A 13,058-nucleotide genomic window follows, 5' to 3' on the forward strand; every position below is an offset into this window, starting at 1 on the left:
GACACGGGACAGCAGAGTTTCGGATGAGCTCAAGTTTATGTAGGGTGGAAGATGAGAGCATTGGAATAGTTAAATCCAGAGGTTAACAAAGGCATGGTTGAGGGTTTCAGCAACAGGATCTCCCCACCACCCCCGCCCCAAAGCCCCCTTAACAATGCAGAACTCCCTGGCATGTCATTGAACTGGCAGATTGATGGCCTGCTTTATCTGGGCATAGACAGTGCTTGGGATGGACAGGCCAGATGAGTGAGTGAGTGAGGAACGGCTCCCTCAGTGTGAATGCACATGAATATATATTCAGCTCCCTCGGTCACTCCTCCAATCCGGTCTCCAGGATGTAAGCTTGTACAAAGATTTCTCAAAAAATAACAAGAGGATGTCTTAACATTTCACCTTTTTGTAACGGTTTAGCAAAAAAGGGTCCCAGATGGGGAGTCACTGAATCTGTAAAACGACCATCCCTTCCTGACGGTACTAAAAATACGCAGAGGATCTAAAAATACTCGTCGACATTCCACTCATACCAGCCCCGTGAAGGACACAGATTGCTGACTGTTTCTGAAGTGGCGGACAATCCACAATCTCTGTTAATAAACGGCTGTAAAGCTTCTTCGCTGTTGCGTCTCCGCGGGTAGCTCTCTCTCCCCTCTCGAGTCAGAAGGTTGTGGGTTCAGACCCCGCTCCAGAGACTTGAGCACCAAATCCAGGCCGCGCTGAGGGAGCGCTGCACTGTCGGCGGTGCCGCCTTCTGGACGAGACGGTGGGGGGAGGGGGTGCTTGAAAGAGCCCACGGCCACTATTTGTAGAAGAGCAGGGGGCTGTTCTCCCCCGGTGTCCTGCGGCCAATATTTACATTTCAACCAACACCACTAAAACAGATCACCTCATTTATTTCATTGCTGGTGTTGGGAGCTTGCTGTGCGCAAATGGGCTGCTGCATTACAACAGTGACGGCACTTCATTGGCTTTGGGACGTCCTGAGGTCGGGTAAGGCGCTGTAGAAATGCAAGCTGAATCTTTATCCGCCGCCCAGTGATTGACCCTAATTGTTCCGCTAGTACTTGACATTATAAGAGAAGCTGGGGCCCATTGCGCTGGCCAAAACACCATGACTGCAAATCAACAGCTGAAACATTAACCATTCAACGCTGGATTATGTGGGTATGTTCAGAGCCCCGTGCGCTCCCGAACCATTACACACCACAAAGCTCTCTGCTCCCTGTTCCATTAGCTGGTCTCGACCACAGGATGGGATTAGGGGCACGACAAGTGGCCATGATGGGGTTAGGGGCACTACAAGTGGCCATGATGGGGTATGGGGCACTACAGGTGGCCATGATGGGGTATGGGGCACTACAAGTGGCCATGATGGGGTATGGGGCACTACAAGTGGCCATGATGGGGTATGGGGCACTACAAGTGGCCATGATGGGGTATGGGGCACTACAGGTGGCCATGATGGGGTATGGGGCACTACAAGTGGCCATGATGGGGTATGGGGCACTACAAGTGGCCATGATGGGGTATGGGGCACTACAAGTGGCCATGATGGGGTATGGGGCACTACAGGTGGCCATGATGGGGTATGGGGCACTACAAGTGGCCATGATGGGGTATGGGGCACTACAAGTGGCCATGATGGGGTATGGGGCACTACAAGTGGCCATGATGGGGTATGGGGCACTACAAGTGGCCATGATGGGGTATGGGGCACTACAAGTGGCCATGATGGGGTATGGGGCACTACAGGTGGCCATGATGGGGTTAGGGGCACTACAAGTGGCCATAATGGGGTTAGGGGCACTACAAGTGGCCATGATGGGGTATGGGGCACTACAGGTGGCCATGATGGGGTTAGGGGCACTACAAGTGGCCATAATGGAGTTAGGGGCACTACAAGTGGCCATGATGGGGTATGGGGCACTACAGGTGGCCTCCGCTCCCCGGATCAGGGAGGGGCTAAAAATCAGCTGGCTTTCCCTGTCCCGATCGCTATCCAGAATGGCGTTTAGGGATTTAAACGGGATGGGGATGATCCCACAGTGAAGTGTGGTGAGGGGTGGGGTAGAGAGGAAGAGAAATATATTCAAAATGCATTGTGAATGGTACGTTAGTAGCTTAACGCGCTCTGGGGTCTGAAGCAGACTTAATGGGGTGAAACGGAAGCTGTTGATTGCAAGATGAGTTTGGGACAGTTTCGGAGGCGATGTGAAGTTGCTTCGGGCGGCAGCTCTGGGTATTCGCGCGATGTAGCCCAGTGTAATCTGCCGCCTCCTGCTCCTCCTCCTCCTCCACCTCCTTCCCAGTCTGGGTGTAGCGGCAGTCGGATGTTGTCGCGCCCACCAGCTGACGCTCTCACGCTGGCAAAACCCACCGACGAGACCTGACATCTGGAGAATAATGCACTCCAGATGTGGCCATTCCTGCCGGCGCCGAATGAGACGTTATACCAGGGGTGGGGGAAATGAAGCTTAATCAACGGCTGTGTAATTATTTTATCAAAAAAATACACTCCCAAGTAAATACAATTAAAGAACATGCATTTCTGTAGCACCTTTCACCTCAGGAAACCCCCAAAACGCTTCACAGCCAATGAAGTATTTTTGAAGTGTCGTCACTGTTGTGTAAGATAACGGTAAGGTAACTCGATCCTAGGCTTTTGGTGCGATTCTTCAGTACAGATCGATCTGTTTACCGTGCCGCCCACCCCCGCTAACAGAAAATGGAACACAACTCGCGTGAGCTCCCCAGTGATTGTTTAATAACCTGCATTTATTCCATGATTTGAGAGTACAGCTTGGATGCAGGGTCCAGTGCTCTTTTACTTGTTGGTAATTTATCTCTGGCGATTCCCTCTCTCTCTCTTGGCAGCCAGGGTCTGTTCAGGAACGAATGAAGTCCAAAAGTGGATTGGTCACAAATTCGACTACAGACACAAGACGGACTGTAGCGAAGACCCAGTTATCTTCACAGTGAGCACCTCTTCAGCAAGTAAGTTCTGCCTTAGTACAGTTTTGAGACTCAATCCCTACAGCCTTGCGACAAACTGCTTAAAGGGGGCAGCCTTATAAACTATTAAAAGCTTTAGCTAAGTTAGGATAGTAGAACTGGCGGTTCTAAAGTAAATACATTTAGATGGAATACAAGGAGGAATTTCTTCACGTTAGGGGTGCGAAATGTCTGAAATAATCCACCAGGCACAGTATAAGGACAGGAGCATTCAAAACACAAGTCCGATGCCTGGCTAGGAAAGTTGAGGTTCTGGAGGGGCGAACTTAGGTGGGATGGGCTTCTGTGAGGGAGTTGGGGTACGGGAGAGATGGGTTTCAGTGAGGGAGTTGGGGTACGGGAGAGATGGGTTTCGGTGAGGGAGTTGGGGTACGGGAGAGATGGGTTTCGGTGAGGGAGTTGGGGTACGGGAGGAATGGGCTTCAGTGAGGGAGTTGGGGTACGGGAGGGATGGGTTTCTGAGGGAGTTGGGGTACGGGAGAGATGGGTTTCTGTGAGGGAGTTGGGGTACGGGAGGGATGGGCTTCAGTGAGGGAGTTGGGGTACGGGAGGGATGGGCTTCAGTGAGGGAGTTGGGGTACGGGAGAGATGGGTTTCTGTGAGGGAGTTGGGGTACGGGAGAGATTGGCTTCAGTGAGGGAGTTGGGGTATGGGCGGGGATAGGCTTCTGTGAGGGAGTTGGGGTACGGGAGGGATGGGCTTCAGTGAGGGAGTTGGGGTACGGGAGAGATTGGCTTCAGTGAGGGAGTTGGGGTATGGGCGGGGATAGGCTTCTGTGAGGGAGTTGGGGTGCGGGAGGGATGGGTTTCTGTGAGGGTCTTGGGGTACGGGAGGAATGGGCTTCAGTGAGGGAGTTGGGGTACGGGAGAGATGGGTTTCTGTGGGTCTTGGGGTACGGGAGGGGATGGGCTTCAGTGAGGGAGTTGGGGTACGGGAGAGATTGGCTTCAGTGAGGGTCTTGGGGTATGGGCGGGGGATAGGCTTCAGTGAGGGAGTTGGGGTACGGGAGAGATGGGTTTCGGTGAGGGAGTTGGGGTACGGGAGGGATGGGCTTCAGTGAGGGAGTTGGGGTACGGGAGAGATGGGTTTCGGTGAGGGAGTTGGGGTACGGGAGGGATGGGCTTCAGTGAGGGAGTTGGGGTACGGGAGAGATGGGTTTTGGTGAAGGAGTTGGGGTACGGGAGAGCTGGGTTTCAGTGAGGGAGTTGGGTACGGGAGGGATGGGTTTCAGTGAGGGCCTTGGGGTACGGGAGAGATGGGTTTCAGTGAGGTTCTTGGGGTACGGGAGGGATGGGTTTCAGTGAGGGAGTTGGGGTACGGGAGGGATGGGCTTTGGTGAGGGACTTGGGGTATGGGAGGGGGATGGGCTTCAGTGAGGGACTTGGGGTACGGGAGGGATGGGTTTCCGTGAGGGAGTTGGGGTACGGGAGGGATGGGCTTCAGTGAGTGTCTTGGGGTACGGGAGGGATGGGTTTCCGTGAGGGAGTTGGGGTACGGGAGGGATGGGCTTCAGTGAGTGTCTTGGGGTACGGGGGGATGGGCTTCAGTGAGGGTCTTGGGGTACGGGAGGGATGGGCTTCAGTGAGCTGTGTAGCATTTTCTCATCCCTGGCTTTTCGAGGCAACTCTCCATAACGTGATCCTCTGGCAGGCAATCTAGGCTGTAGTTATCTCTCTGACTGTGCCCATCTCCTCAGCCAGGAGTAGGGCTTGCAGTTAAAGGGGAACTTTATCCACATCTGATTATTAAAAGAAATCCTTTACGTAGAATTCTTACTGAACCCCCGATGGTTAAGGGCACAGCGCAGTGTGGTACAAAGCCTACACCCCTGGGTTTGGCCCCTGGTCTGCAGTGAGTTTAACTGATTGCAGTTGCGATAATGGCCTCACTGCCCCATGACTAGTGAGGGTTCCTGTTCTTGATCGCTAGTCAGTGACCCATTGGCGGCGGGGGGGGGAAATGTGGGCATGTTATGGATGTCAGATGAATGCCGTCGTGGCTGGTATGTCTCCCATAGTTGGGTAGCATTGGCCAACATTGCCCATGTCTAGGTTGGCGCGTGGACATTTGGGCGAGGTAGCATGTGCTGACAGGCAACTGTGATGGTTTATTCCGACCAGAGTACCTGGGGAGAGGAAGGGAAAATAACCCAGGTTGAACAAGTGTCACTTCAGACTGTCTGCGCCCTTCAGCCATTTTACGTACATAGAATATACAACACATTAACGGGCCATTTTAGATTTATTGGTGGAGATTACTCCCAAATTGAAGAAGTTTGTGTTGTTGTATATACTGATATGTGGGTCTGTATCTGTCGCTGGTATTAATCAGTTGACGGAAAATTGTTGGCCTCCTCACTCGGTGATGTGTTGGCGGTTTCTAATTGTCTTTTTCTAATGGTCTGTTTTCCAGGTGACGGGCCACTAACGGAGCCACACTTGGAACTCCCTTGTCTACCAAAAATGGGTCTGCTCTTTACAAAAAGCCACTTCAAATGGTTTGGACTAATTTATATAGATATATACACACTTGGGTCTGCTCCGATTCATCCTTTTAAGTCTTCCATCCGGCTCATGAAATCTGTATTGATGGTTCTTTGTGTGTCCTGATAAAACATAAACTCTCTACAGTTTTCCCTGTGAGGAAGGGACGTTGGACTGCTGTGTTTCACGGAAGAGTTTTAAAATCTGATCTTTACAGTCCTGCTCGGGCTTGAGGTCACGTCCCTCGACGTGCAGAGTGTTTGAAAGCGTGGAACGCGAGTCCGTGCTTGTGGGGGGGGGGCGGTTTTTTGTCTTTGTGGGTGGGGAGAGTCTTGGCGCTTCTTTCAAAAAGCGCTACTTAATATTGGAATGAACCAACTTAATTAGGATGACTGGGGTGGGGTGCTTGAGGTCGGAAGCAACTAGAAGCGATGAGCTTTAGCTTGGCGGAACAACTGAAGATGTTACTTGTCGACATTTGGACGGTTCCACAACATTCCCGGTTGCAAAACAGATGGCTCTCCGCGACGTTCTGTCCACCCCAAGAGGCGCAAGCCCCATGACACTAAACTGGAGGGACGTAACATCTCCACAAGCCAGCCGATTGACCGTACGAGCTACGACTATAGCACCTGTATTGTTGCCCAATGCAAAGAAATTAATTTCTTTCAGTATTTTTCTTTAGCCGAGAGAACATCTACTGGTGCTTCTCCGCACGAGTACTTTAGCCCCTGACCTCTGACTTGGAAGCTGAAGGAGGGAAGGAGAGGTGGACCTCCAACACTCATCCTTGCACGCTGCCGGTACCCTCTGAATTGCACTGTCAGCTGAGCGTGTGATTGTTGTCGCGAAGGTTTGATTTATTCTACATCATGGAACGTCGCTCTCCATGCTCCGATGTGCGGTGTCCTCTTGACTCGGTGGGTTAAATGCACTGCTGTTGTGGGTGGAGAAACTGAACCTCACAGTTCAGGTTATCCCCCAGTTGATCCTGGCCCAACAGTTTGGCTTGCTACAGTTAGCCTCATGGCCCATACAGAGGGTTAAGGAAGGAGAAAACCCAGCCAGCTTCCAAGAGGCAGAAATGGGGAACCCACTGTTGAGACTAGTTTGATAATCGGGTCCCTGCTTCTCTACAGCTATCTTGAGCAAGCTGTTGACCTCTCGAGTTGTGAATCGCGCGAGGGGGACGGTTGCTATATGGTCTCGTCGGCAAGAAGCTCCTTTATGCAAGATGTTTGTTGGGCAAAGCATCCTCCAAATGAGATGTGGGAGGACGGTCAGCCAATGGGTAAACTAGGGGAAAAGTCTAACCTCCCTCTTATTTAGCTGGCAAGTGTGACTTGCAGTTATTTGTACATTACTGTCTTGTGCAGGTCCAGCGATACACTTTCTGTAACATGACCAGTCTCCCCTCGCACCCCCCACCCCAACCTTCCCTCATTATGTGGCCCACAGCTCATGGGTTGCCTAGTTGATATATTGGTCTAGACAAAGACTACTGGCTCATCTCTGGCAGTTTCTGAAAGGATGTTCATGCCCCACTGCCCTCAACCATGGCTGTGTTGCAATGGTTAACTAAATCATATCATTTTCAGGCAAGACCCTCCAAACCATTGGTGTGGTCCATCTTTGACTACTCTCATTGGAGCCTTCCCACTGATGTTCTGGAGATGGTAAATATCATTTTAGCTGGGTGGAGGGCGGTTGTTGAAAAGTAGTATTTTACAGTGAATATTTTCACTTGTAACAAATCTTCAGAAACCCCAACATTTAGAGTCCTGATTGACAAGAGTTTTTGTTCTCATAGAATGTACAGGCCACTCGGCCCAACTGGTCCGTGCCGGTGTTTATGCTCCACACGAGCCTCCTCCCAACCCCTCTTCATCTCCCCTTATTATCTGGATATCTTTCTATGCCGTAATGGGTTTTTTTTGTCAGTGAGAGCTCACTGTACTCTGAACAGTAAGCGATGGATCTAACCACCCCACCCTCCTGCACCAGTGTGACATATTTCCATTTTCCAATACCATCTCTCCAAAATAAGATTGTAAGATCCGTGCTAATTATTCCCACCAGGGGCTGGGTTGATGCTGTCCCAGATTTCAAACCCGTGCAGGCGAGAGCATTCTCGGCATCCAGTGCATCGGTGAAACCTGTTGAAACGCAGTATGATTTCCTGCAACAGACTGTCGTCTTTTAAGAACCGAACAGGATTGCCTGTTGGGAATGAATCCAAAATGGTTTTGAAAGTCTGAGGAACCTTGGCTTCTGGTTCAGTCCTTCATTCTGAGCTCCATTTTTTTTTTACTGTTGTCCTCCCATTTAGCAGGGCGTTTAGATGTCCCACCATCCAATGGTGTCTTCTTACTCCCATTATAGAGCACTTCATAAATACAGAGGATTCCTGGTTACTCCTAGGTCTCCACCTGCCTCTCCCTGAAGGTGCTGACTCTCGCGCTTGGCTACGGGTTCATGCCCAGTCAGCAAGCCTATTCAGCCTTGAAGAGCACCACACCTGAACCCTAAAACCGTTCCCCGCCCGGTGTAGTAATCAGGAATTGCTGTCCTACTATGATTGCACAGTACCTTGCAGGACCAGTGGAAGCTCGGGGTTCACCTTGGGTGTCACCTGCAAATAAGCAAAGTAAAGCCAACATTTCGTATTGCGGCCCAACCTGAGGTCAGGTAGCTCAATAGAGACTCTGTGCTCTGTATGCCTTTGCTCTGCAGACAGTGTCCTACCTCTTGAACTTCTACATGCTTTATTAACTAGCAAGATCGGGCTGGGCTTAATTTAAAAAAAATACATGCCTTTTGAGTGAAGTTTCTTAGTGCATTTGAAAATAACTCTTTGATATGTATGTGAGGTCACTGCGCAATGACTCTGCACAATGACTGCCCAAAAATACCTACCATTGTCGGAGCCAGTGCTTCCACTTTAAGGAGGTGTGCCTTTTTTTTTTATTGAGGTGCTGACTCCTGCCGGGGTGTGGTCGCCCTCCAGTAAACTTTATTCGCCGCTGTGTCCCTCAACAGCGTTGGGCGGCAAGCTATATGATCCTACGGGAACATTGCCATCAAGCCCAATCCTGACTTCAGTGGTCATTGGATAGCGATCAGGAAGAGGTGGTGGTGGGGGGGGGGGGGGGGGTGAAAGCCCTGGCCAGTTTTTGGCTCCCTATCTCTGAGGCCAGTGGAGTGTCCCTACCGCTGCCTTGGCTAACTCCGCACGAACTGGGGATTGAACTGTGCAGCACAGCTGCTCATACACTTGCCCATGCCATTGGAGAGCGGGTCGAGAGGAGCTACTTTAACCCCAGCACTTAAAGCTGTGTGTGTGTCTGTATCTGAATTGTGTGCTCATTTATTTCTCTCTCTCTCTCTCCGTCCTCTCTTGCTAAGAGGTCAAGGTACAGTTTGCCATACACCAAAGCAAAAAGTTAAGCAACATTTTAACGATATTGAGTCAAAATGCCACGGTAGGGTTAGGAATGCGAGTGCGGTTAATGTTGGCTTTACTTTGCTTATTTGTAAGGTGAACTCTCGGCCTCCGGGGGCATTGGGGCCTGAATTTTCATTGGTGCGGAAAGGCAGTGTGCAATCGTAGAATGATAACAGCACGGAAGGAGGCCATTCGGCCCATGCTGGCTCTGTGTGGGAGCCTAATTGGCCATCCAACAGATGTAAACGGTGGCAATCTGCAAAACAACACCTAGGTCATGGCCCTCTGTGACGGCCGCTCACCTACTGTCCCCCAACCCCATCATAAAAACAGCCAAAGGCCTATTGTCGGACACACTGCTGTTGCTGATCTCGCTGGCCAGTCACTACGGTACTGTTACGGTCTCCTTTTGTGACCGAGGACAGTTTGAGGTCTCCCGACCGGGTGTCACTCCGCGCCTCTCGTGGTCCGACTATCCTCACCAGACGGTAGCCTTTCACACAACTTTGCAATTCAAGATTTTTCTTTTTAAATTGTACACGTTTTTAATGCAGACCGCTGTTTGCCATTGAGGAGCACCGACAGCAGCCACTATATTTTAACCCTCCGGGGGATCCCTGCCTAGTTCTCCCTAGCTGCGACGGTTGGCATGTTCGAGTCCTGCCAATCCCGCTCAAGTTATGATGCACACGAACATAGCTCTGTGTGTGAGAGAGATACCGGACCTGTGCTCAACATCTCCCTGTACGAGTGTAGTTACATAGAAACATAGAAGATAGGAGCAGGAGTAGGCCATTCGGCCCCTTGAGCCTGCTCCATTTAATGAGATCATGGCTGATCATCCAAACTCAGTACCCTGTCCCTGCTTTCTCCCCGTATCCCTTGATCCCTTTAGCCTTAAGAAATATATCTAACTCCTTCTTGAATATATTTAATGAATTGGCCTCAACTGCCTTCTGTGGTAGAGAATTCCACAGGTTCACCACTCTCTGGGTGAAGAAATTCCTCCTCATCTCAGTCCTAAATGGCTTACCCCTTATCCTTAGACTGTGACCCCTGGTTCTGGACTCCCCCGCCATCGGGAACATCCTTCCTGCATCTAGTCTGTCTAGTCCTGTTAGAATTTTATGCGTTTCAATGAGATCCCCTCTCATTCTTCTAAACTCCAGCAAATATAAGCCCAATCGACCCAATCTCTCCTCATACGTCATTCCTGCCATCCCAGATATCAGTCTGGTGAATCTTTGCTGAACTCCTTCCATGGCAAGAACATCCTTCCTCAGATAAGGCGACCAAAACTGCACACAATACTCAAGGTGTGGTCGCACCAAGGCCCTGTGCAACTGCAGCAAGACATCCTTGCTCCTGTACTCTAATCCTCTCGCTATGAAGGCCAACATACCATTTGCCTTCTTAACCGCCTGCTGCACCTGCATGCTTACCTTCAGCGACTGGTGCACAAGGACACCCAGGTCTCGTTGCACTTCCCCTAATCTGCCTTCCTGTTCATCTTGAGAACCCACCCATTTACCAGGTGGGGCCAAACCCAGCCAGGAGATCACAAGTTAAGTTACAGATTGGGGAGGCCATTCAACCCATCTTGGTTCACCTATCCAGACAGGCCCTCCAGCATCAGAACAGTTTCTAAAATGATTCCAGGATGTGCACCTCCTGCTAACACACCAGCCCATGCGGTGTGTGCACTTCTAGCACGGCATATTGGGGTCATCAATGTTCAGGTGCATTATCGCAACCCCAGCCACTAGCTCATGTGGCAGATTATCCCTGTTTTATGCTGGCTGGGATGGAAGTGGAAACAAATGCCCTTGGGAAGAAGTGCATGGCGTTGAGCTGCCAACCTCGGAGGTGCTCATTATTGGTGTATTTGAAAGTCTGTTGTCATCTCCCGCCGCACATCAATAGGTTGACTCGCAGATATCGTATTGGCGTGCGAGATTTTAGCACTGATCTGCAATAGAAGCCCAGAACTCTGTGGACAGACTCGACCGTTGCCTCTGCTGATGGTGGTCGAGTGCCAAATGGTATGTGTGCAACTCAACAAGGTGAGAACTGCCTTTGTCCTTGATGCCTTTTTCATTTGGGGGGTGGGTGGGTGGGGTAACCATGGGCCAACTCCTAAGGGTGCCATTTGGTTGGGTTTTTTTTTTTACACGCACACTATACCCGATTTTTCCGCCAATCTTCTCCCATCATTTCTTGAAGTTCTTGACACTCGCTGGGGGTGGGGGGGTTACATTGCCACAGGTTGGGGATGCCCGCCAGTACCTCATTCAAGTGGACGCCTTTCCTGTGTGCACCTAGACACTTAATTGACTATGAGGGGGCGTCGCAGCTAAGCCTGAATCTTTTCTCCGCGGTCCACCCCCCATGGACATGCACTTAGCACTGGATCAAATCCAGGAACCACCTGATTTTTAATTATTCCCGCCCCCCCCGCCGGAGCTGCTGAGGCTAAAAGTAGCTTCCGTACAACAATCCCTGGCTGACTTGGCACAAACTGGCGGATTGAAGCCGGGGCTTGTGGCTCGGTTACATGCTGTATTTTACCAAGCGAATCACTTGTGGGGAATCCTGCGTGCCCTATTCCCGAGTCTGTGCATCGCTTTAGCGCTGGGAAACCGTGCCAGGTACTCGGGCTGGCCATTTTGCGCTCAAATTCTCATACGCCGGGGCAAAAGAGAAGTTGGACTATATTGCCTCCAATTGATGGGAGGGCTGCACTGGGGGGTGCTTCTAATGATGCCATTCCATTACCTTAACCAACAAAAGCAATTATTTCACATCTTGAATGTGTGTGTGTATGTGGCTGACAGCTGGGCTGTCCAAATTGAAACAAAACCAAGCAAAACCCTTTTTAGAATGTCCACTGACGAATAGCTGGCCTATTCCTTGTCTGTGACTGTGTAGTATAATCATTTCCTGGCCCGAATCGTCATAGAAGTGCATTTTTATATATATGGTAATGGTTGGGTTGATTTCAAAGGTCTCTTATGGTCCTAGACTGGACTGGCTGAAGGGGAAGAATTCTACACAGCATTATTGCTTAGGATATATATATATATGTAGTGTTTCAATCAAATCTGTCTGCTGCCTTTTAAAAATGGGACGCGACTGCTGCCAACGAACTGAAAGCTGCGTAGAAACGTTCTGTGCTTCTGGTTCGTTAGGGGAACGAGCTCAAGCCGGGAAGGGAGTGGGCTCGTTAGCGTGCTCGTTTTTATTAAAAAAATAGCAGAAACATCCATGCTTGCGGTTGTTGGGAGTGCGCAGTATGCTTCTGTGCAGCTTCCGGTCGTTGGCAGCAGTCACCCCGTTAATAAAAATTTGGGTTGATCTTATGTGAACGGACCAAATGGCTGGTTTATGACTGATGCATGATACCATGGATTGATTTAACTGATCTTCGAGTTGAGAGCCGAGGGAAAATTCCATGACATATTCTGACACTACAAGTACATGTTGATTTATTCTGTTTCCCGAACTTGCAAGTGGACTCGATATGCTGTACATATTGCAGTATCTTCATTTTCTGTTTGAACTGTAAGGCTCCACGCTCTCTTGTCTGTTGTAGTGAATTAGCTTTGACGGAATTGCTTTTTGTAAGTGTTGTCTCTCTTATTCTACCAGCACAGACTATGCCTCAACGCTCTCTCTCTCTAATAATCCACATTATCATGAAATATCAGCTCTTCACGGTCTCATTATCCAAATGAGATGCGGGATGATTTGATAAGATGTTGCCACCTTCCTCCCCTGAAGCTGTAGGCACATAGTATACCCAAGTCACTTTTATTTGAGCTGAGATAGCGAATCTTGGCAGACTGTCTGTAGAAGGAAATCACAGCTCGGCTCAATCTTGTCGTCCTCTGATGTTCAAACGCACACATTTTCCAGTTGGATTCGCTGGCTTGCACACAGGATTGGGAACGGTGGCTGATTTTTGTTTAGAAACATAGAAAAGAAAAATAGGAGCAGGAGTCGGCCATTCGAGCCTGCTCCGCCATTCAATATGATCATGGCTGATCCTCTATCTCAATACCATATTCCCGCTCTCTCCCCATACCCCTTGATGCCTTTGTGTCTAGAAATCTATCTGTCTC

At 50.0% G+C, this 13,058-nt stretch overlaps 1 protein-coding gene across 3 annotated transcripts in view; it reads left to right on the top strand.

The window, feature by feature from the left end:
* Window positions 1–12,478, top strand: part of LOC147086512 (CDC42 small effector protein 1-B-like) — a 50,217-nt gene extending 37,739 nt beyond the window's left edge. For all 3 annotated transcript variants that reach the window (XM_085978602.1, XM_085978604.1, XM_085978603.1), the window contains exons 4-5: window positions 2,872–2,991; window positions 5,422–12,478. In XM_085978602.1, the coding sequence (XP_085834728.1) occupies window positions 2,872–2,976 (105 nt within the window). In that variant the 3' untranslated portion in view covers window positions 2,977–2,991; window positions 5,422–12,478. The remainder of the gene's footprint in view (window positions 1–2,871; window positions 2,992–5,421) is intronic.
* The last annotated feature ends 580 nt before the right edge of the window (window positions 12,479–13,058 follow it).

The sequence above is a fragment of the Somniosus microcephalus genome, unplaced genomic scaffold (assembly GCF_052327205.1).
Source record: "Somniosus microcephalus isolate GS21.2 unplaced genomic scaffold, FLI_Smic_1.0 unresolved_chr7, whole genome shotgun sequence".
NCBI lineage: Eukaryota > Metazoa > Chordata > Chondrichthyes > Squaliformes > Somniosidae > Somniosus > Somniosus microcephalus.